Source organism: Periplaneta americana, chromosome 11 (assembly GCF_040183065.1).
Source record: "Periplaneta americana isolate PAMFEO1 chromosome 11, P.americana_PAMFEO1_priV1, whole genome shotgun sequence".
NCBI classification, from domain to species: domain Eukaryota; kingdom Metazoa; phylum Arthropoda; class Insecta; order Blattodea; family Blattidae; genus Periplaneta; species Periplaneta americana.
Window position 1 is genome coordinate 174,250,273 of NC_091127.1, and position 24,621 is coordinate 174,274,893.

Here is a 24,621-nt window from a genome sequence, read left to right on the forward strand (position 1 = left end):
AGCACCGCTGTTTCTAACAGGATTCTACAGAGTGAGCCAGAACTTTCTCCGCACTAGTGGAATAAGCGAGAGCGCTCTAGATACGGAGAATGAATATAAAATCATTATGAAGCGACAAATCCTAAATATGGCAATAATATTGAAATTCCAAAGCACTTACCTACTCTACAGAAGATGTTGAAAATGTCGTCCATTTTCTTGGAGACATAGGCCTACCCGTTTCACCTTATTTTCATAAACCTTGTTCAAAGTTTCCTTCGTCACTGAACTGAAAAAGTTTGTTATTCCATATTCTAATTCATCGATCGTGATAGGACTGGACTGGTACACTTTAGGTTTAGCTGCTCCCCAAAAGAAATAATCAGGAGGCGTTAGTTGGGGGATCTCAGCGGCCACAATTCTTCTGAAATTATTATTCCGTCGAAAACCTCTTCTCACAATTGCAGAGATCTGTTATGTGTATGAGCTGTGACATTGTCTTGTTGAAAGAAACAGATATTTAATTAAATTTCATTTAATTGTCCAGTAAAAGGAAACAATATGTCTGAGCAATAAACTTCAGAGTTTACTTTGTCTTTAAAAAACTTGTCCTATAGGCCTAATGCATGCTCGTGATATGGCGCACCATACCCCAAATTTCTGGGAGTGCAATGGTGTTTCATGTATTGCATAATGATTTTCGCAGGACCAGATCCGTGTATTCTGGGAATTTACGTAACCTGAAAGAAAAGTTCATGCACGACCGATACCTTGTAAGACTGTAATCCTAGTTCATTTTTTAATGTTCAACACGCACTGGAATAAGATATGTCAGTATGCTGTGCCAATTTCCTAACCGATTTGTTAAGGCTTTTTATCATTCGATTAGAAAACTATAACAGTTTTTCTTCTGTTAAAACTGTGGGTTTACCACACAATGGGGCCTATCTGGCGAAATTTATTTGCCAGATCGTGCACTGTATCTCGATGAGGTAAATAAGAGCTTGGGAAACGTTCTCTAAATTTCTGTTTCACTTTTTTAGTGTATTTGTCACCTTCTCGAAGCACTTATTCCACTAAAAAAGCTTATTCTTCAAATTAAAACGTTTTATGGAATGAATGCACTTGCTGGCTGTAGGGTTTGTGTATAACCTTGGCGAGGCGCGCCGGTATTGCTTGCGTGGCTACCCCCTAAGGCAAGGGAGAAATACTAACCTACACCAGGATTTAAGTGTGTCTGCCACTGCAGAGAAAGTTCTGACTCTCTCTGTATAAAGCTCAAATATACAATATCAAGGGACCACAGAAACTAGCCACATCAAATATGATTAGAAGGTGCATCACTTAAAAATAGGACATCCAGCCACATAAAACAAATTTCTGTTGAAAATTCTATACAATATATATTCACTGATGGATCCCGATAACTGAAGCCGCTTCAGTAGGTTGTGCATTTGTGGTTTTGAGAAATGAAAGAGAAATACATGACCAAGGTTACAAATGATCTGCCGCGTGCTTAGTATTTCAAACAGAACTTTACACAACTAAGGAATTTGTAAAATGGTCCATAGACAAAATGTCCACACCTGTGGATTAACGGTCAGCGCGTTTGGCCGCGAAACCAGGTGGCCCAGGTTCGATTCCCGGTCGGGGCAAGTTACCTAGTTGAGGTTTTTTCCGGGGTTTTCCCTCAACCCAATATAAGCAAATGCTGGGTAACTTTCGGTGTTGGACCCCGGACTCATTTCACCGGCATTATCACCTTCATCTCATTCAGACGCTAAATAACCTAAGATGTTGATAAAGCGTCGTAAAATAACCTACTAAAATAAAAAAAAAATCCATAGACAAATGTAGTACCGGTAGGCCTACCTGTGTATTCTGAGATTCCCAAGTGGCACTGAACTTCATCAAAGCAAAATTTAATCTCAATCATATTTCTGTGGTGTTTGGTCAAAACATGAGAACTCCAAAAAAAAAACCTGTTTTGAGATACAAGCATTTTTATTTTCCCTTTCCTATACTTATGGCTTTTAAGGAACCTAGGTTCACTGCCACCCTCACATCCCGAGCAAGATTAATCCAGTCTCTACAATCATATCCCACCTCCCTCAAATCCATTTTAATATTATCCTTCCAACTATGTCTTGGCCTTCCCTAAGGTACGCTAGTTGAATACAGACCTTGAAAGTTTTTATTTATATTGGGCTACATTGTTGAAAGTGATATTTTATGAAACATAGTATATAGTAATTATTTTGTTTAGTTCATTTTGATGTGAAGTGTTTCAATATTTTGTAATTCTAACTTCGAAATAGTTAATTGGTGTGCCTGTGAATTAGCTTCGTATAATTACTGAGTTGCTAGACCAATATGGAGGGAATAGTGGGCACCTCGAGTATATCTAATTTCTTGAAATGTAACTGAGCTGAAAAGTTTGTGAAAGCAGGCATATATGGCAAGAAGTATGATATGAGGGGCTCACAACCAGAGTGAACCAAGTCCACCTGTGGTCAGTTTGTGGATTAATACAATCTCGGATGAAGACAATTAGATTTATTCATTGCTGTAACAAACAAAGTCCATAACTCATTTGTTACTCCACAGAGGACAGCATTTCCTATGGAAGGTGAAGGTTGCTAAGCGTGAGCCAGGAACTTTGAGACTCAATATCTCAGAACTATTCCAGATGGACTTGGTCCACTCTGGTTGTGAACCCCTCATATGATATGATATGATATATTTCGTCACAGCACTTCTTTACATGTAATGGTGTACCTCACATTTCTGTATCCGGTGCCACCATTAACATATTATTACAATAACACATTATTTGCAGTACACGTCTACACAAATACTCCCAATTACGCAATGTACCGTTTTTGTTACTTGGTCAATCTCCCCTTCAGTATTTCCCTACATTTTCATTTGCTATTCTCTATTTGTTCATTAATCCTAATCTATCTAATATTATTTACTACTTTCACACCCCCCTTATCCTCTAACTACTATTCACTAAAATCTCAATTTCAATTTTTCTCTATAAATTATCATATTGGATTATTTGCCTATTTGTTTTTTTGACCTTTTAGTCAATTACTGTTCCAACATTCAAATGTTAGTACTAATTTTATCCTGTCACTTGTTCATTTCTCTAAACCCTTTCTCACTATTTTCACTCATTCCTATTTGCGCTTACTTTCACTTTCTCACTATTCTGCTTACACCTAAACCATTGTCACTATTCTCACTTCCTATAAATACTTATATTTTATTTTACATATCTGCTTATACACTTTCTCTCTCCCCTATACTTCTCGATCTTTTCCAGTTTCACTTTACTTGCACTTTTTGATCACAACCCCACTTTTTTTTTTTTTCTACACATATCAGATATCTCTGCTAAATCCTCAACTGTCGCAAATTCTGACCTTTCTTTACTGTTCGTCTCTGCCTTATTTCTGACTTTGTCTTTCTTTCTATTTATTTTTTCTTCTATTCCTCTTTTATTCCCCCCCCCCCCCCACGCTTTCACTTTCACATCCTAGATTTCCGCTTACACTTGCACCCTTATTTTTTACACTGCTTTCTTCCCTATCATTTCCTGACTCTTGGTTTCTCTTTTTATCACCCCTCGCCATTTTTCTAGCACCGGTGAACCCCTCATTATAATAAAGCAGCTATGATCCATACCACAGCTCCTAATCTGAGCATGAAAAACAAGAATTACGTTCGCCATTTCCAGAAATCTTGGTGCAAGTGTCATTTTATGTCTCCATGATTGAAGTTTTCTACGAGAAGGGCTGCAGAATTGACCTGAAATACAAATAAAGCTGTCCCAACATTTAGGACAGTTTGCATTCATCCAAAAAGCTTAATAATAATAATAATAATAATAATAATAATAATATTTACTTACAAATGGCTTTTAAGGAACCCGGAGGTTCATTGCCGCCCTCACAAAAGCCGCCATCGATCCCTATCCTGAGCAAGATTAATCCAGTCCCTACCATCATATCCCACCTCCCTCAAATCCATTTTAATATTATCCTCCCATCTACGTCTCGGCCTCCCCAAAGGTCTTTTTCCTTCCGGTCTCCCAACTAACACTCTATATGCATTTCTGAATTCGCCCATACATGCTACATGCCCTGCCCATCTCAAACGTCTGGATTTAATGTTCCTAATTATATCAGGTGAAGAATACAATGCGTGCAGCTCTGCGTTGTGTAACTTTCGCCATTCTCATGTAACTTCATCCCTCTTAGCCCCAAATATTTTCCTAAGAATCTTCTTCTCAATAATAATGATGTGTTTTTTCAATGATCAACTTGAGTTCGAGCACTTACATTTGCAAATATCTCACAACTGGCCACTTACAGTGCGGTCCAAATCTCCTAGTGTTTGGGATGTTTACTTACACGGCAATAGCCAGTAGCAACAGTGCTGCCTTGCTGTCTACGAACATTTGTTGACGTTGCTTGTAAAAATATTACATGCACTCGTTCTTTGTGACAGGGCCTCTACATGTGATTAGGTTGAATGACATGATTTTTCTGAATATATAGAGACAAGAAACTCATTTCTACATCAAGCGGTTCTCATTTTATGCTTCTTAAGGTATATGTATACGTTAGAAACACAAAAAATTATGAAAAATGGCATTTTTTGAAACAGTATGTTTTGGATGCAGCATTTCTTCTTCTTTCATTTGCTGGTTTGCTTATTTAATTCTGACTGGTAGTTTTGTAGATAATGGCACTTTTCTATGATAGTAACAAATGGTTACACCCCCTTTTATCTGTCAAAATGTCAGATTTTTTTCCTGAAATACTAAGCCATTTTTACCCATTTCAAAGTACTCTGGAATTTCTAATAGTTCACAAATAACTCATAGATAGCGATAGTGCACAGTTCTAGCCCTTCCTGCCATCTATGAACAGAAATTATAATAAAACAGCAGAAAGAAAAGTTGTTTATGTACAAGTTCCATACACGTGGTTACACAGGTTATGAGTATTATTTCCAGCTGTTTGTGCCTTTAGTTTCAGTTTAGTGTTCTCTTTGCATATTTATTTTAGTGTTAGTTATTATAGTGCGTTTAGTTTAGTGTTATTTTATAGTGCTGTGTGGCAGTGATGGCTAACAAACGTAATACAAGCAGGAAGAAGCAAAGGAAATTTTATGGGAAGAAGAAGGAAACAAATGTAACTACAGATAGACATCGTCCACCATCAAGTGAACACACAGAACATTATGGCTTTATTCTTTTTGATGTTAGATATTTAACAAAATTAATTTTACTACTGGCTTGTCCAGAATGTCTTATGGTGGGTTCAGTTTCATTATGTTTGAATAGTGGCAAGAGAAATGGTTTGGCAGTATGTGTGAAACTAGCTTGTTCAGCCTGTGGGTATAATTCTGATGAATTATTCTCAAGCCACAAAGTTTCAAAATATTTTGAAATAAACAGGAGAATTGTCTATGCGAGCCGAGAAATTGGTTGTGGCTATAGTGAACTGAACAGGTTATGTTACCTTCTGGGCTTGCCATGTGGCCTCAGTAAAAATTCTTATCAGAGTCATATCAAGCATGTAAACAAAGTGGTAACACAGCTTGCTTATGATACAATGAATGATGCTGCTAATGAAGTACGTGAAAATACTGGTAGCAATGAATGTGCAGTGTCAGTTGATGGAACGTGGCAACGGAGGGGATTTTCTTCTTTGTCGGGTGTTGTGACAGCCATGTCAGTAAAAACTGGTAAAGTTCTCGATGTGGAGGTAATGTCCAAAAGCTGCATGTCTTGCAGAATGCATGCTAAGGAAGACAAAAAATCACCTTCATATCAGACTTGGCTAGCAGACCATGTACCAGTATGCTCCTGTAACTACAAGGGATCTTCACCTAACATGGAACCTGTTGGGGCAGGTAGGCTCTTTTTGAGGTCAGTCCAAAATAGAGGATTACTTTATACTCAATATTTAGGAGATGGCGACTCAAAAAGTTTCAAAACTGTATCTGAACTTGACCCATATGATGGGAAAGAGATTGTGAAATTAGAATGTGTGGGGCATTACCAAAAGCGTTTAGGCAAAGGTCTTAGGCAATTAGTTAAGACCAAAAAGATCGGTGGAAAGGGGAAACTGACTCAAGCCCTCATAGACAAACTTCAAAATTACTTTGGTATTGCCCTCAGGTCTAACACAGAAAGTGTAGAAAAAATGAAAAGAGCTATCTGGGCCTCTATGTTCCATGTCGCAGCAAATGATAGCCAGCCACTTCATGCAAAGTGTCCACTAGGTGAAGACAGTTGGTGCACTTATCAAGTGGCCAAAGCAAAAGGCATCCTTTACAAGCATGAAGGTCCTGGTATTCCCATTGCAGTGATTAGACAAATGAAACCGGTCTACGAAAGACTGACGGACGATAAAATGTTGCAGAAGTGCCTGCATGGGAAGACCCAGAACATTAACGAGTCCTTCAATGGGATGATCTGGAAAAGGTGTCCAAAAGAAACCTATGTGGGACATGCAACACTGAATTTGTGTGTAATGGATGCAGTGTGCCACTACAACCGTGGTCCTGAAGTGGAGCTGGACATCCTAAGGAAGATGGGAATTGAACCTGGACTGAACACAACTACGGGCGTATCTTCTTCGAAGGTTGTAAAGGATATAATGAAGAGAAATCAGGCTACACCAGAAGCAAGAAGCAGAAGAAGATACCTGAGAGGAAGAAAAAAAATGAAGGTGGATCGCGAGACTACTGCTGAGGGTATAACGTATGAAGCAGGAGGAATTTGACAGCCTAACTTTCAACTGCCGTTTCCCGTAAGTACAGTTTCTTGACATATTGGCTTAAGGAAAACATCATATCTCATCCCAGAAAAAAGATAGAGGTATGATTCTGGTATCATTTTGAAGCTTGGAATGTAATCTAGTGCATGAATCAAATAAAAATTTGATCTACATGTTCACAGTCCCATTAAAAATTTTTTTCTTCAAGGTTGCATACTTTTTTTGTCTAATATTTTACAAAATTTAAGATATTTATGGTAAATTACAGCAAAATGTTATTCAAAGTTTATTCAGGCACTAGACAAACATTTTTCCTATAAAACAGTGAAGGAATTTTGAAAATAGCTTCATTAGGAAAGAGGATATCATGTTTACCGTTTTATTAAATTTTTTAAACAAAAAAAATATTATTATAAACAATTTCAAAGAACAATTGTTTAAAAATAGTTAAATCTCTTAATAACAATGTATTCTTGTAGCTAAAAATATTGAGAGCTCTAAATATTGCCTAATTTAAATTTTCACCCCCTAATGTATACATATACCTTAATCGCGTCCCACTAATACATGGTTTTATGGTTTTCCACGAGTGATGATTATACAGCTGCCTATCAATGAGAAAGCCTTTCGAAGCACCAAGACTGCTGATCCGGAGCTGCGTTCGGGCTTGGGTTCGATCCCCCTTTGGACTTTGGTTTCTTCGGAGGTTTTCCCCAGCTGTGGGACTGAAGCCGGATGGTCTATGGCGAGTCCTTGGCATCAACCCCTTTGATTTGATTACCCCCTTTGATTTGATTACCTGGTTGGGGTTTTCCGAGGTTTCCCCCACCGAAAAGGCAAATGCCGGGTAATATTTTGGCGAATCCTCGGATCTCATCTCATCTCACTACATCTCACCCAAAAAAAAAAAAAAAAAAATGTACAAAATTGTAAAAATTGTAGAAAATTACTAAATTTTAAAACTATAAAAATTGTGATTGTAATATTGTAAAATGTTGACATGTTCCACATCTTAAAGCTTCATTGCTCATGTAAGATCTATGGAATAAAATAAATGAATGAATGAATTAACTATAAACAGTATCCCTCAGAAACATAAACATCCGATAAAAATAATTATGTATGTATTTATTTACACTGCAAGTGGGCAAGCACCCAGTGGCAGTGGTATATACAATATTAACAATACACAATAAAATGATAACCAATACACAATAAAATTTACAATACACAATACAATTTTACAACATATATACAATTTTACACACAATACAATTTAACACAATAATAATAAAACATAAAATAAAATACCTAATTTTACAATACAACCTACATAATTATCTATAGGTCCTACATAAGTTTCAATAGTCTTTCACTTTACTCTCATCTCATTCCCTGTAGTGGCACTATGACGCATTTCACTGACACTTTAGCACACATTTCACTGACACTCTGTAACACATTTCACTGACACTATAGAACACATTTCATTGACGCTATAAATTATCACTGATTGGAACTGTTCACTGCACTGTAAAACCATAACTTCACTGACTCACCTCGCTTCACTGATGCAACAGTTCAAATAAGTCAAATAATTACATCCTTATGCATACTTATAAACAGAACTACATTTAAACTAAACATTTCTAGTCTAAGGCCCTCTTACACGCTAGTTTTAAATAATTTACAATTCAAACCAAGGAAGTAAACTCGTCAGCCTAGATAAATACATGTCACCTTAAAAAAATTAAATGTTGAATGTCACCTTAATTTTAATTTTCACTTTATATACAACTTTTTAAATTATTCTTGAATCTGCTTAAAGAAGGACAGCCCTCAAAGACCACTGCAGGTAGGTCATTCCAATCATTTATAGTTCTATTTAAAAATGAGAATTTACCTACATCCGTTTTCTGTTTCCTACATTTGATTTTAAAATCATGATCGTTCCTACCATAGTACGTTGGCTTTTCTAACCGAGCCGTTATGTCTACCCATGCTTTCTGACCTAGATGTGCTCTATACAATGATGTTATTCTAGTTTTCCTACGTCTGTTTTCCAAAGTTTCCCATTTAAGTTCTTTTATCGTATCGTTTCCATCTTCTCTTTTACCTTTAACAAATTTCGCTGCCCTATACTGGATTCTTTCTAAGGAATTTATCTGGTATATTCTATAGGGATCCCAACATGTAGTTCCGTATTCCATTAACGGTCGCACTAACGTTAGATATGCTATTTCCCTCGATTTGGGGCTAGCCTTTCTCAAGATTCTCATAATAAAGTGAAGTGAGAGCTGAGAATGCCAGTTGATTTCTGTTTGCGTTGTTTGTAGGTATTCGACATGGTATCTGTCTGCCAGTGAAATCAATAATTTGTTTGTTATAATAACATTTAACCATTTTCTGTGTGTTTTTATCAGTTTATTCAATCCCTACCTTGTCGTGGTGCAGCTGTTAAAAATGAACTAACAGAATGGGCTACCCACCAAACAGCACTTGTCAGCCGAGACTGATCCTTTCTCTTTTCTAGTATCAGCCTCTCTTTTCTTTCCTTTTGCTCTTTCCTATCCAGCCTCCTTGGCTAACTCTTGTTCTTTTCGACTCTGATGGTATTAGAGCATTCGAGGCCTAGGAGATCATTTCCTCTATCCTTTTCCTCTGTATCTATCAATTCTTAATAAATCCTCGTAGGTACTCACCTAGTGATGGTGAGGTAGCTTCAATTATCAGTTTATCAGCCTACTTTATTTGTTTATTAGTATAATGAAATTGAATTAGCCTGTGTTATTCAGCAAAGCCAGTACTAACGAAAGTAATAGATCCAGTGGATAATTATAGTAGCAAAGTTCAGAAAATTATATTTAATGATTTTCTTGAGAAAATATTCATTAATCTTAACTTTTCTTATTGTCAAGAATTACCTGCCGAGGCGTGTTCAATAAGTGTATCAACTATGTCATGTGTACACAGAGGAATGCAAAAAGTAGAAAGAGTTCATTCATTCATTTATTTTATTCCATAGATCTTACATGAGCAATGAAGCTTTAAGATGTGGAACATGTCAACATTTTACTATATTACAATTACAATTTTTACAAATTTTTATAGTTTTACAATTTAGTAATTTTCTACAATTTTTACAATTTTGTACAATTTTTTTTACATTTTGTCGAGATGTAGTGAGATGAGATGAGGTCCGAGGATTCGCCAAAATATTACCCGGCATTTGCCTTTTCGGTGGGGGAAACCTCGGAAAAACCCAACCAGGTAATCAAATCAAAGGGGTTGATGCCAAGGACTCGCCATAGACCATCCGGCTTCAGTCCCATGGCTGGGGAAAAACCTCCGAAGAAACCAAAGTCCAAAGGGGGATCCAACCCAAGCCCGAACGCAGCTCCGGATCAGCAGCCCAGCGAGTCTGCCGACTGAGCTACATCGATGGCTCTACTAAAAGTATACAATACATAGCCAATCAGATTATTAAATTTACAAACGCAAACGATCATTCATAAGTTGAGCTATATTATAATACAAAACAATTTAGTTAAATTTAAGGCATAAACAATTTAACCAGTTGTGATATACAGAAATTGATAATACATATCATGCAAACTACTTCAAATTACAAACACAAACAATTTATCAGTAGAGCTATACATATTACCATTCAATTTACAGTAGGTCTATATACAATTCATAAGTAGAGCTACACAGACTAGTAATCATTTTAAGAACATATACAATTCATCAGCCAAGCTATACAAACATATACAATCAAATTAGTTCAATTTACAAACTTATTTTCGTTAAGCTATACAATTCAAATAGGGTACCATTTGATAGAACTTTAAAAAACAAACAATTTTCATAGGAAACGTTTTTATTAATTCCTACTCTGCCAGTCACTTGACCACGCCGAAAATATTCATTAATCTTAACTTTTCTAAGCGTCAAGAACTACCTGCCGAGGCGTGTTCAATAAGTGTATCATCTGTGTCATGTGTACACAGAGAAATGCAAAAAGTAGAAAGCGTGCTAAGAAATTGTTTGTCTAGACTATAAAACATATTAATAAACCTAAAAGAGTGATGAATTTAAATGACTTCGAAAACACACCATTGGCTCCTCCCCTGGAATTGCAAACGTCATTTTGAAGATACGATTTTTTAATACATTATTTATTATTGTATTACATTGCTTTGTTATTGAGAACGGAACCTGTTTTCAACACTGGCTGCCCATCCCTCTTGCCAGACGAGTTCGGTGGAGCACGTATCACCTGCTCTGTAGGTTTGACAATGTCCCGCTTGCATGTTATTGGCTCTCGCGAAACGTCAGGAGATTTGGAATCCACTGTAGTATAATGTGCTGTGTTTGTTTCTCCACTGAGGAAACATTTTAATATTAAGTAGGCTGTCTGTGACTGGAAATATGAATAGAGCAATGTTTACTTTCTGTTTAAATGTTAATTTGTGAAATGTCTTGTTTTCAGATTTTGTGTCAAGTCGTAGGAACATTTGCATGTAACATTTAGTGTAGGAACATCATATAATGGGCATGAAGCGCCGTGGAACAGCAAGGCGGCAGGTGCTGAACCTGAATGATAGACAGGATTCTCCACGCCGAACTTGGCAGAGTAAGTTTAATTTTGTGTAACAGCTATTGAAAGTAATGAATGAGTTCCATTTCTTTTTTCAAGTAATATAGGCATGAGCAAATAAATTGGCTTCATAGTTGATGTATTTGCTGTGGAGATCTGTATACTTATAATCTTTTCGCTGTAAGAAAAATAGTAATATAAACAATAGCACGTGACTGAAGTGAGGCTTCATTGGCCGCTGTTTGGCGCCATAGATTCTCAGTAAGTGTTCCCACCTACTGTTGTACAGTCTGTTTCATGCTAAACATTTCCCGTTACTCGTCAAGTAGGCATAACCTCACTACTATGCATTCATTTGCTTAGGAAACATTTACTTTATAATTACTCTAATTAAAACTCACATCACTTATTATATACATTTAAGACTATTTGTTTTCTCCGCTTTTGAGAGAGTTTCTACTCTTATGTTTAATAACCAAACACACCGAGGATGCAGAAGCCATACTTCAGTACCATGTGCTTACGTGAACAACTACGAGCTCAAGTGACGCCAGCTTGTTACAAGAACAGACTACCTCGGTATTACTTTTGGTATTCATCCGCATTCATAGTACATCTATACTAATAATAAATCTGTAGCCGAAATTTTTCTGGTAATTTTCGATTTTCCAAAAATAATTGGTCGTAACATATATAATTAACCACCCTGAAACCGAAAATCGCTTTTTGAAATTTTCGTTTGTATGTTTGTCTGTCTGTATGTTTGTTACCTTTTCACGCAATAATGGCTGAACCGATTTCGATGAAAATTGGAATATAAATTAAGTTCGTTGTAACTTAGATTTTAGGCTATATGGCATTCAAAATACATTATTTAAAAGGGGGGGGGGGTCTGAATTAAATAAATCGAAATATCTTGCTTATTGATTTTTGTGAAAAATGTTACATAACAAAAATTTCTTTAAAAACCATTTCCAATAAGTTTTATTCTTTGAAAAATTTTGATAGGACTGATATTTAATGAGATAAATGAGTTTCAAAATTAAAATAACTGCCATCTAAGGCGGTGTAATGAAATAGGCTAAACAAATGAATTCGTCTATAAGGGGCCTTGGTCAACAACAATCGAAAGCTATGGATCATAGCCTACAGAGAATGTTTCTGTGTTTGTATGAAGTAATATCGGAAGCTAAATTAACCGATTTGTATAATTAATTATTATTTCACCATTGGAAAGTGTAGTTTCTCTAGATGGACATAATGCTATAATGTTATTACAGTAACTTCGGAGTGAATTGAGGACAGGTAAGATTAAAATAGCTTCTTATGCACAAACAACTTGATAGGCTATTCTGTGTATTCGTTTTCTGTATTTCTTAAAATAATGTTTATCTCAGAGAAATAACGAACCACAAGAGTGTATTGATTTAGTATGCAGTAATAATATGTTAGCTTAGCATTCCATTATTTTATAATCCAAATTTTAACTATGCTCAATTGAATCGTGTTAAAATACATAAAATACATATGCAATAAATGCAATGCAAAAAAATTGGGTAATGAGCCAAGCAGATTATGTTGCGCTGTTGTAAAATAAAATTTGTTCCTCCTGAGATTCAAAAGCCCCCATAACAAATTAAAAACTTACTGATCGGTGTACATCCGTTATCAACACATTTTTTATATAATATAATATAATTTAAGTTATTTGGAGGGTTCAGAACCATAGTGGCCCAAGCGCCATTTACTGAATACGTAGAAAACAAGGGTTAAAATTAAGTTATTATCATAATTCAATGGAAACATATAGCAAGTAAAATAAAGTATACACATTAAATCTAAATGATATGTCAGTCTTCATTAAAGTATGGATGCATGTAATAAAAATTAAGAAACATGTTAAAGGAATTGTCATTGCACCAAATGAGTGGTCTCTGGACCAAAATGATTGCATTTTAATTATTTAAATACAATTTAAATCAAGTGACATATTAAACGTTTTATCCTTCTATCAAACACGAATCTTCCCTGGATCAAATGTCTTATTTCAATTATGTAATTACTTTATATTTATTTCTAATGGGTGCAGCGGAGCGCACGGGTACGGCTAGTAACAAAATATAAAAGTAGCTTTTCTTTTACATATCATTTTACATATGAGTGAAGTTATATGTTTCATTGTATTTAACAACTAGAATTCAATTTTTTATTTTCAAATAATACAAGGTGATAGTTTCCAAATACGAACTATATTTTCCTGCGTTGTGTGAGTGTTTCGACTGTGAGCTATTCACGGGTATGACAGCCATGTGCTTGTGTTTACATTAGGATTTTTCTTACAGCGAAAACAGTATAGTTTGAGGGAATTTTTTTTTACCGTGAGCTCATTAACAATTCCCTTTTTATTGAAAATATTAATTTGAGTAAAATAATTTGAAGAAATCATTTGAGTTTGAGTCTGAAAAATAACCTTGCTTTTACTGACTCTAGAACAGTCTCTTAATTGAATTTGTATGCTCCAGCTAAATATCAGCAGATATGTGCAGAGCATAGCAGCCAGAATGGTGACACCGTGGAAAGTGGAGCAGGTGTCCAGGGCGCCATATCCTCCACATCTTCAAGTAAAGCTGACAGTAATAATCCGTTAAGTGGTTTGGTCGGTCAGTATCACTCAGACAGTGAGGCGGAGGAAGAAGGGAGGGAAGCTGCAGGGAAGTTGGATGCCAAGGTTTCTGACTTCCTAAAGGTCAGTATTCATTATTATTTTTAAGACAGATACGTTGTAATAGGTAGTGCAATTGCTTCATTAACTCTTTAGAATGATGATTATTTTCTTCACATCTCCTCAAAATACAGTATACATAGTCCAGTGACCAGTACATATCATATTGACCCAGGTGACCTCTAAAAGAGTTAAATGTCTAATCTGTAGACCTTATTGCTGCCTTATGGTCAGGTCCTTTCCCCCTCCATTACATACATCGGCGACTAGCTACATACATATTACACTAATCAGACTTCAAATGCATACAAGCAATTTATTGTTCTTCCTCTGACACATATCGTCAAGTGAGATGTACTGCCTGGTAATAGATGTATGTATCAGCCAGAACCTCAATCAGAGGAAAACATAATAAATATGTTGAAAATATAGCAATGAGAAAAATTTAAATGTATTAGTGAAATGAAGACAGCATCACAAGGAAGGAAAATTTCACTAGTCATTTATAGGAAAAATCCACGAGAAAAACCCAGTGACACATTTTGGTAATGGTGAAAAATGTTTCAAACTAGACATAATAATGATGATATGTGAGACTTGCAGAAATGAAAATGTTGTATTCATTCATTCATTCTTGGTGTTCTGCCCAGGGGCATGTCTTTCACTGCAAACCCAGCATTCTCCAGTCTTTCCTATTTTCTGCCTTCCTCTTGGTCTCTGCATATGATCCATATATCTTAATGTCGTATAACCTAACCTAAATGTTGTATAATCTAAAATAATGCTGCTGCTAATAATAATAAAAATAAAAATAAAAAATGATCCATATTTCATTACACATTTCTCTGATCTACTCTGCAGGAAATCCAGACCATTGCTCCTGCTAAACCTCATGTTGAAACTTCGGCGTCACAAATTCCAGGTGTGGTGCAATCTGCAGATACAGGGAGTCACATGCAGTCTTCATCAGCCATGGGTAAGTGCAGTATTAAAATTAGTAATATTAGTATACCTGGCACTTGAATCACGAAGTACTAGTACTTCTGCACTCCCACGCAAACCTTAAAATTTACGATTTTTTTATGAAGAAAATCAGGTGTAATATCAATGTGAATTCTTAAGCATTTGACTCTCCATTTCATCTGATATTCGCGGTTAAAAATAGATATCTCTATGTCAGACCATTGCTTTATGCGAAGCTTTTAAGAGACTTTTGAGGCTTAGCCTAACCAAAAAATTTGAGTTATTATGACTAGTAACAGTAGTCCTATAAGTTCATGACACTGATGTATCACAACATTTTGTTTCACTTCGATCCCTTTGTATATTAACTTTACTTTTGGCAGTCATTCCCATATGTAGAGTTCAGTGCGAGGCTTGTTGTAGAAAGCCTCTAAAGATATGTCTATGACCTTGACTCGCAAGCTTGGGGAGGGGGGGGGGACCCGGTGGTTTAATATGTAGCATAATAAATATTGTTTTCCTTTTTCTGTGTATTCAACACTATAACATCTGTAGGCGACTGGAACACGTGAATGATGCACATCTACATCACATGAGAAATCTAGAAGAGGAAAAGGAAACATCTCTCACGCGCCTGAAGATTGCTCCACACAGTGTCACTCCTCAAACTAAAGGAAAACATCTCAGAGAAGTTCTCAGAAAACAATCATTCCAGTCATGGTGCCAGCTCCCACATAAAGGCAAAGGTGTTTGTACATTTGAAGAATGCCCCAAAGCCAACTCCTGGATCTCCTCTAAAAAGTATCTTTCGTCCTCGGAATACATCAATGCCATCAAGATGTCTTGCAACGTCACCGTAGTGAGATCTGTCCCTAGCAGAACCTTCAGTACTACCCGTTGTCGCCATCCCGGCTGCAGCGAGACTGAAACACTTGGCCACGTACTGGGGTTCTGTAAGAAGGGAGAGCTACTGCGTAACAACAGACACCATCGTGCCCTTACAGCAATTGCCAACCTGCTAAGAAACAGAGGATGGGAAGTACATGAGGAGATTCATTGTGTGTCTGAAGATGATTCTCATAGAAGAGTCGATATAATTGCCATCAATAGAAGAACCCAGAAAGCGATGGTCTTAGACCCTACGATGTGCTTTGAACGAGACACAAATCAAGCACTGCAGATTAATGATGACAAGCGAGCTAAATATGTACCTTGTCTTCCATGCCTCAGTGAAAAATATGGCATTTCGCTTTACAACTGGGATGTTGCAGGCTTACTATTTGGAGCGAGGGGTTGTTTACCAAAATTTACATGTAATATTCTTAAATCCTTTAAAATTCCCTTTTATAAGGTTCAGAAGATTGTAATGGAAATTCTGAAGGCCTCTCTTCAAATTTTACACTCATCTATATATTAACACGTAAATTTTTGTTTTAACGTACAAATCTAATCCATATTTTTTTCCCGTTTCATTTCCCTTTATCTTTTATGTTTGTTAATTCCGGATCCCAGTGGTCAACCTCACTTGAGAACGGATGATTTTAAATCTTAGTAGCTTTCGTAATAATCAGTATATTTGAATTTTACTTTCAGCTTGGCAAGAATGCTATGATGAGAATTCAGGTTACGTATACTACTGGAATGTGGAAACCAATGCAGTGACATGGGAGATGCCTCCTGAATATCAAGCATATATTGCGAGTGCGACATCAACACAAGCTCAGCATTGGATGATGGAACAGCCAGTTGGAATGGTCCCTGTTATGCCTGCTCAGCACCAGATGATGACGCATGCTACCATGAGTAAGTACATAATGCTCCCTTTTATTTGTTCTACAGAAACATTTTAGCTTCTTCATTGTGTGAAGTATAGAGAAAGTATTATGCTATGAGACCGAAAAGTGGTTTTTGGCATATTGTCTGTTTGTTTGTGTACAAATTGTCTGCTAAAGCTTAGTGAATTAAGTTCTTTCATGTCCTTCCAGTCAAAATACTAACAACAATACGGCCTACCCGAGAGTTCTGAGGAATTTTGGATGCGAGTGTCGAAATACAATTGAAATATTTTATTGCTATTAATTTTTCACTGAGTTTGAAACGGAATTGTAGCATACTGGTTTTATCCGTATTTAGTTTAAGTCCACTACTAGTGAACCATTTATTTGGTTTATCATTTGTCTTCGAAATAGGCCTACTTTTTATAAGTTACAGCACATTGTCTTCTTCTATAAGCAGTAAGGAAGGATACAAGAAGTGCCGTGACACAAAAAGCTATGCTCAGAGGGACACAATTTGTCTCAATTCATATTTCCACCCGTTCCTTTTTTTTTTTTTTTTTTTTTAAGAGAATCTGCAAGAAAAGAAAAATACTGTAGTATACACTGTATGTATGCCGCGCTTTGTTACACAATTACGCATGAAAAGAAATGCTGCTAATTAACAAAACTATGGACTTAACTTCATAAAATTTACCTGAAATATGATATATCTGTTGTCTTTTTCCTTTTGATATTGCAGTTATATGCAGCACACACAACAGACATGTTTTTTTTTTTTTTTTTTTTTTTTTTTTTTCGTAGCTCAACCTCTGTATACACAACGTTGTAAGGAGACGAATTTTTACAATGGTAGGCGCTTAATTCATATCTACTATGTTTCGCGGTGGCACCGCAAAGAGCGTTGTACAGGACAACATGGCTGCTCTATATTCTCTAACTCGTTAAATATAGTAAACATAACCTATAATTTCCATATGACATAACATACATATGTAATGGCAGGGCATTGGAGACCACTAAAATTACACAGAAAGGGGCAACTGGTACAGTAAACATAACCTATAATTTCCATATGACATAACATACATATGTAATGGCAGGGCATTGGAGACCACTAAAATTACACAGAAAGGGGCAACTGTACAGTAAGCATAACCTATAATTTCAAGATGTCTAAATGTCCATGTGGTGCAACTGAAAATTACTGAATCGTGCATAAATGAATGTACAAGAATTTCGCAATATTTAATCAAAATAAGGGCAGGTACCACACACACACACATGAATAACGTAATTTTCACGCCAAAAATAATATTACATCTTAACTCGCAAGCGAATTATGTCTGAAGTGTCTCATAATCATTCTTTTAAATTTTTTTCATGCAATTACACTACATTTTAGAGAAATATATATTAATCTTTATGCATTCCAGCTAATGTATATGGTTGAAATGTCAACCTTCGCGATCGGGTTAAGCAAGTCACATGGTATGGCTTACGGCCTGTATTAGATCACAATGGCAGTGGCACAGTCTATTGTTCCTATTACTGACAGTGCTCCAAGCGGCTAGCAACTATCATGAGAAATGCAAAAGATCATCCCAAGCTTCATGACTGTCTATACTAGACTGTGATAATAATAGCTTTGCATTCTCTTCCATCACTATCCTATTCAGTTGTTGCTACTATTGGACTTGTATTACCAGAACCAGGCTTCTAAGCAAAGGGACATTCTGTGGAACAAATTGATATAAGTAATGAGTCACCTATTTGAGGGAAAGCAAGAAGTGACTTAGTAGTATCACATTGAAATGTATTTACATCCCGTCAGCATTTGTTTTACTGCTTAGGAATATATATGTACATTTACAACCACACACAAATTCGTGCTGAAAATTTAAGTTAAAATTCCCTATTAATAATAATAATTATATGTAATTATATATCGGTTGTTTTAATGTTAAGCACATCTTCTGATAACCAGGTTCATTCTCCTCTATTGTTCCACTGTCCCTCCAAATGTAGTTCTAACATGATGATGATGCTTAACTGTAATTGAAAATTAAATTAGTGTTAATTTATAGTTCTTACAACAGTGATTATTATTTGAATGGTGATTGTAATTATGAATTAGTGAATATATATCACATACATATTATTTATATTTGCCTTTGTAATGTTACAGTTCCAGCAGTAGCAACATCCATGGCATCACCAAGAACATGTATTGCAAGCAAAAGTCGAACGGATATACGACCACCAGGAACAGCTGAAAACAGTACTGCTTCCAATACAAAATCTGGTACAAGAAAGACACGAAAGAATGCTGCAAGTGATTCAGAAGACGAGTGAGTGGATGTTATCTGTCATTTATAAACTTATATAATGTACCGTAGTACTTCTTAACAGTTACAGTTCAATTAGTGCATGTTTATTATATTTAAATTTAATAATGTCAGAGTGTAATAAGTAAACATATTTAAGTTATAATTGCAGTTTGTGTGAGATACTTTACATATATTTTTTTTCTTTGTTAAAACCAGTTAGGAATTGCAAAAACAATACAGCTTCTTTCATCTCACAATTTATATATATATATATATATATATATATATCGTCGGTTTCTTGATAAAAGTGACCAAGTCCAAAATGCAAAATTGTTGGGAAAAGGCATTTAAAGGTTTAATGATCTATCCAAAGATAACTGTACTTCTTTAGATGTTAGTAATAAGTTATTTTGAAGGAAAATGTGCTATATTATTAGTTTTTAATATAAAATTATATCTTAAATTGTCATAATGCTTGGAAGCCTTGGAATGTGACTTAGTCACTTTTACCAAGAAACCGACGATATATGTATAGAGTTGTCCTTTAGTTTTGAAGTGTACAGGTTCAGATCTTCTTGAGAGCAATTGACTTTTAAAGATGATAAAAATCCTTGGGTAGTAAGAATAAAGCTTAAGTACTTTCTCAAGGTTTATACTTTTGAGTATAAGCACTTCCTGTGATTATATACTCGTAACCACTGGAACATACTCATATTCGTGAGAATAAAGACATTCTACCTAACGCGAATATATACTCATCTCTACAGCCTTCTTGAACGTTTAAAAGTTAATGTGTACTCATGATACCTATCCTCTTTGACCACATTGCACTGTGATGTTCAGTTTTTTTTTTTATAGACTTTCACATACTATCCACATGCTGTAGTGGTTTGTGTTTTGCTTTTAATAAATAAGTAAGTAAATGAGTAAGTAAATAAATAAATAAACAAATAAATAAGTAAATAAATGAATAAATAAATAAACATGAAAGAGAGAGTGAATCAGATAAGTGACGTTAATAAAACAGGAAACAAGAAAAAGTACTGGGAAATCGTCATTACGGGATGTTGGATAGAGATTACAATCCATTTCTAGAATTCCAGTTATGCTAATTCTATTTTTTATTATAGAGAGTTACATATATATATATATATATTATATATATATATATATATATAATTTAAAGTTACAAGTAATTGCATTTTGCAATTCAAATTTTACAAAATAAACTGTAATTGTTAATTATATTTAACAATACAATCTAACCTTATAATTAGATAGCCATTCATATTTTTATAGGTTATGTTTTTTATGAATAACAAATACGTATTTAACCTTTTTCACATTCACTTTTGTGAAGCGTTAAAGGCTTCTGAAGTTCGTCTTTTTCTATATTTTTCCATGAGGTACTACATCGTTCATAAATTCTGCCATTTTTATTTATTTAACTTTAAACTGAACACAAATCAACAAATATTCAGAATTGAGCCTGCTACAAACCATACTCAGAATAACATGAGAACGAACTTATAAATATGAGAATATACTAGCTTTTATTCTTATCAAGCATGAGTATATATTCTGTACAAGATGGACACTTGAGTATATTCTACTATGCTTCCATGTTATGAGTATGTAATCAAAAATGAGTAGGTACTCAAATGTTTTTATTCTTACTAACAAGAGTATATACTAAAAAGTCCAGTGTATACTATACACTCATGTTTATTCTTACCACGGCTTGACTCGGCTTCTTTTGTAAGGGCATGAAACTGTGTGGGCCTGTAGTATAGATTTATCTCGTCTAAAAAGACCCCCTGATCAAAGTAAAAGTACAGGCTATATGTTTCTCCCTGTAGGAAGTTCTAGCTTTTTGAACAGATTCTTGAGGTTGTCTTGTGAGGTTGCAGATGGCTCTTATGAACAAAGTGAGAACAAAATATAAAAATGGGGTACATTGAGTCTTCAGAGATCTCTTCATTTAAGGGGCCACAGAAAAGACCACCATTATAAATTATACTTTAAGCTAACATCAACTTTTTCATTTAGAGTATCAACTACTGGGTGTTCAGTTCAAAGTGTGTCACGGCCCGCTGTATGCCGTCATGTGGCTAGCCGATGAGCCTAGAGAATTCAATCTTCCTACACTTCCGCAAAGGCGTATTACCTATGTGACAGATAAGTTGCCTAGCAAGTACGGCGTTCATTCTGAAGAGTACGTACCGATAGGCCTACGTACGGTAACGCCGGTAGTGGCAAGAATGTGAACTCTTTGGAAACACGTACTGAGGTGAGGTTTTTTTTACTGTCAGGATATGGGGAGAGGGTTAAGACGATTACTTACGTATTTGTTGACATTAACTTGGACAATTAATAATTATATATAATAAATTTTCAGTCAAATACACTTTTCAATTTGTGAGGTCAGATAATCTGTTACATCACAATATTTAATACTGAAAATTTATTATATATAATTATTAATTGTATTCACACTTTTCTGAACCAACATGTCTTTCAAATTAACTTGGACGGTCAACATGGACACGGAGCATTTGATTTGTGTTGTGGAATGTTGCTGTACGCAACCGATGATAACAAATACCCTGCGTATGACTTGGCCGCGCAAAACACAGTTCGAAAGAGGTTATGGTAGCACACAGACTGTACAGGCCGCCATCTGTTGCTACGACGTTCAAGTTATACCGTACACGTTCTCAAGTTCAGATTGAACGCCTTGATTAATAGGCAACTTCTCTGACATAAAAGCTGAAACTCGCTTCAAATCGCTGACTAACAACAGTGACGTCATGACACACTTTGAAATGAACACCCAATAAGTATTCAAATTATAATACTTTGTTTTTTAAACAGGAGAATTGAAATGATAACATCGTATGGACCAGCTTCAGAAGAAGAATCAGAAGATGAAGTTGTATTGCCGACCAAGAGGAAAAAAAGTGGTTTCAATAAAACAAAAACTCAGAGCTCTTCAAAATCAACTGGTTATATTTCAGGAGCATATGGAAGTCAAACAATGGGACCTGAACTACCGACAGAATCTCGTTTGCTTGTGGGACCGCAACTGCATCCTTCAGAAAGTGCTGAGAATGCCCAAGCAGAGGAGCCAGGTGATGTGGAAGTTGTGGCTTCTTCAGATTCACAGCTTATATTTAATAATGGAGAAGAATCTATGCTAAATTCAGATAGTGTAACATGCGGCACATCAACACTGCTTTCAAACAATGTACCAGACATGGGTCCTCCAGGAGAAGAAATGGAAGTCAGTGATATGCAAGAGGAACCACGAGTACAAAAGGCTGACAGTTTAAAAACTGACCATGACGAGAATGGATATTCAGCTCCAGATTCAAGTGAAGACAAAACAGGAAGCGATGGTACAGCAAGTAAAAAGAAACCAACACATGAGGTGGATAATAGTGTGGCAGAGTGTGAGTCCACCATTGCCAACACTGCCACAAGTTGGAGGGTTCATCGTTTAAAGGCGGAAGCATTGGACACTGTGGATGAGTCAGGAACACAAGGTTCTGGTAATACAAGTCCAATGGTAGCAACAACCGAAGAGGATAGCGATGGAAGTGCTGAAACCGATGAAGGTGTGATTTTATCTCGGTTGCGTAGTCAAGCTAGAGTTTTAAAAGAACTGGGTGGTGAGATTCCTGACGAAATTCGTCATTTAATTGACCAGTCTGTGTCAGAAACAGCGTCACCTGTTGTTGAAGACGTGATAGCTCAAATTGAACGTGAATTACCACCTGATTACAGCAGTACTGAAAACAAAGTGAGTGAGAAAGAAGTCCCAGACAAAAAGAAAACACAAGGTTCCAGTTCCAGTGCGGAACAAAGTCCCAAACCTACTTCATTCGCCTTAATTGCTGGTTATGGAGATGGCTCAGATCCAGAAGAAGACTCGCCCAATTATTGGCAGTCAAAAAAGAACAAAAATGTAAAAAGCAAGAAGTCGCCACCAGCACAATTGGGTAGCAGTTCATCAACACTTTTTCCCATAGTAAACTATGAAGCTCAAGAAAAAGGACTTAAAAATGCTGCATCAGTTAGTGTAGCAGTTCCAAGTGACACAGATCCAGAGGATACAAGTGGCCCAAGTGAGAGCATTCCATCATCATCCAAAATTCATGAACTCGGTGGAGCTACATTTTCTGGAAGTAATGGAGACACGGTTACTCCTGTCTCTACAGACTCTGTGAAATCACAAATTTATAGTGAATATGTATCAGCAAGTATAGCCGGAGCAGGTTTGGAGTCTAATCTTCCGGACTCGACCACTAATAACAAAGCTTATAAACGTAAGATACGTCTAGAAATTGGATCAATTTTCCCTTCCACCAGTGTGCCTAAACCAGCCACTTCGACAGAACAGACTGTATCTACTGTGGCTACCTCATCTGAAGTTAAAACTTTTCAGCCATCAACGACAATGACAACAGCAGCATCTTCGACTGTAAATTATTCTACATGGACATACTATAATTCTGATCCGACATTATGTGAAAGAAGGGGCTTTGGTTTCCAGTCAGTTCCAAGTGAAGAAACTTCAGATATTTTCCAAGCTGATGAAGGTAGCAAAATTCTTCCTGGAAAACCATTACCACAGCAGAAGAAAGGGATTATCAATTTCGTGAAGGCTGAAACAATTAATCTACCTAAGCCAGAGGAGCAGCTGTCGAAGAATGCTCAGACTGCAGTGGAGGAAAATAGTCATGGGGAGATGAAAGGTTAGTATGATACATTCTTCGTTATAAAATGTACAATGCAGGATAATTCATAAAGTTGTAATGGATTTGTGCAGCTTATCTCTGAAGTTCGTATGATCATCAGTCTGATTTTACTGTAGAGGTTTCACAGTTCTCCATGTACATGATTATAAACACCAGAGCTGTCAAAAGTTATTTGTTGAGTGTTTGAAAAATCTACACTGCAGAGAACAGGTGAAAAAAGTGTACAGTATAGGCATACACATTATTTTTGTACTCTGAGCAAGTACCACACTTAAGAATCGGGAAATTACTTATGCCAGGTTCAAGTGATACTTTTACCCACATTCGCTCTCTCTCTCTCTCTGCACGTGCACAAATTACAGCAATCACAGGAGTTGTTTATCTTATAGAATATATTTATAATGTACATTATCAATTGAAATCCAGCACATTTATTAAGTTACGCACGCTAGGGGGGTTGTGTGTGTGTGTGTGTGTGTGTGTGTGTGTGTGTGTGTGTGTGTGTGTGTGTGTGTGTGTGTGTGTGTGTGTGTGTGTGTGTGTGTGTGTGTGTGTGTGTGTGTGTGTGTGTGTGTGTGTGTGTGTGTGTGTGTGTGTGTGTGTGTGTGTGTGTGTGTGTGTGTGTGTGTGTGTGTGTGTGTGTGTGTGTGTGTGTGTGTGTGTGTGTGTGTGTGTGTGTGTGTGTGTGT

General features: G+C 36.1%; 1 protein-coding gene across 2 annotated transcripts in view; it reads left to right on the forward strand.

Annotated features, from left to right (window-relative positions):
* The window catches only part of LOC138709606 (uncharacterized protein DDB_G0284459-like), a 68,413-nt gene that overhangs the window by 2,598 nt on the left and 41,194 nt on the right, over positions 1-24,621 (forward strand). For both annotated transcript variants that reach the window (XM_069840495.1, XM_069840497.1), the window contains exons 2-7: positions 11,275-11,418; positions 13,905-14,128; positions 14,966-15,080; positions 16,661-16,870; positions 19,031-19,193; positions 22,047-23,929. In XM_069840495.1, coding sequence (XP_069696596.1) covers positions 11,334-11,418; positions 13,905-14,128; positions 14,966-15,080; positions 16,661-16,870; positions 19,031-19,193; positions 22,047-23,929 — 2,680 coding nt within the window. In that variant the 5' untranslated portion in view covers positions 11,275-11,333. The remainder of the gene's footprint in view (positions 1-11,274; positions 11,419-13,904; positions 14,129-14,965; positions 15,081-16,660; positions 16,871-19,030; positions 19,194-22,046; positions 23,930-24,621) is intronic.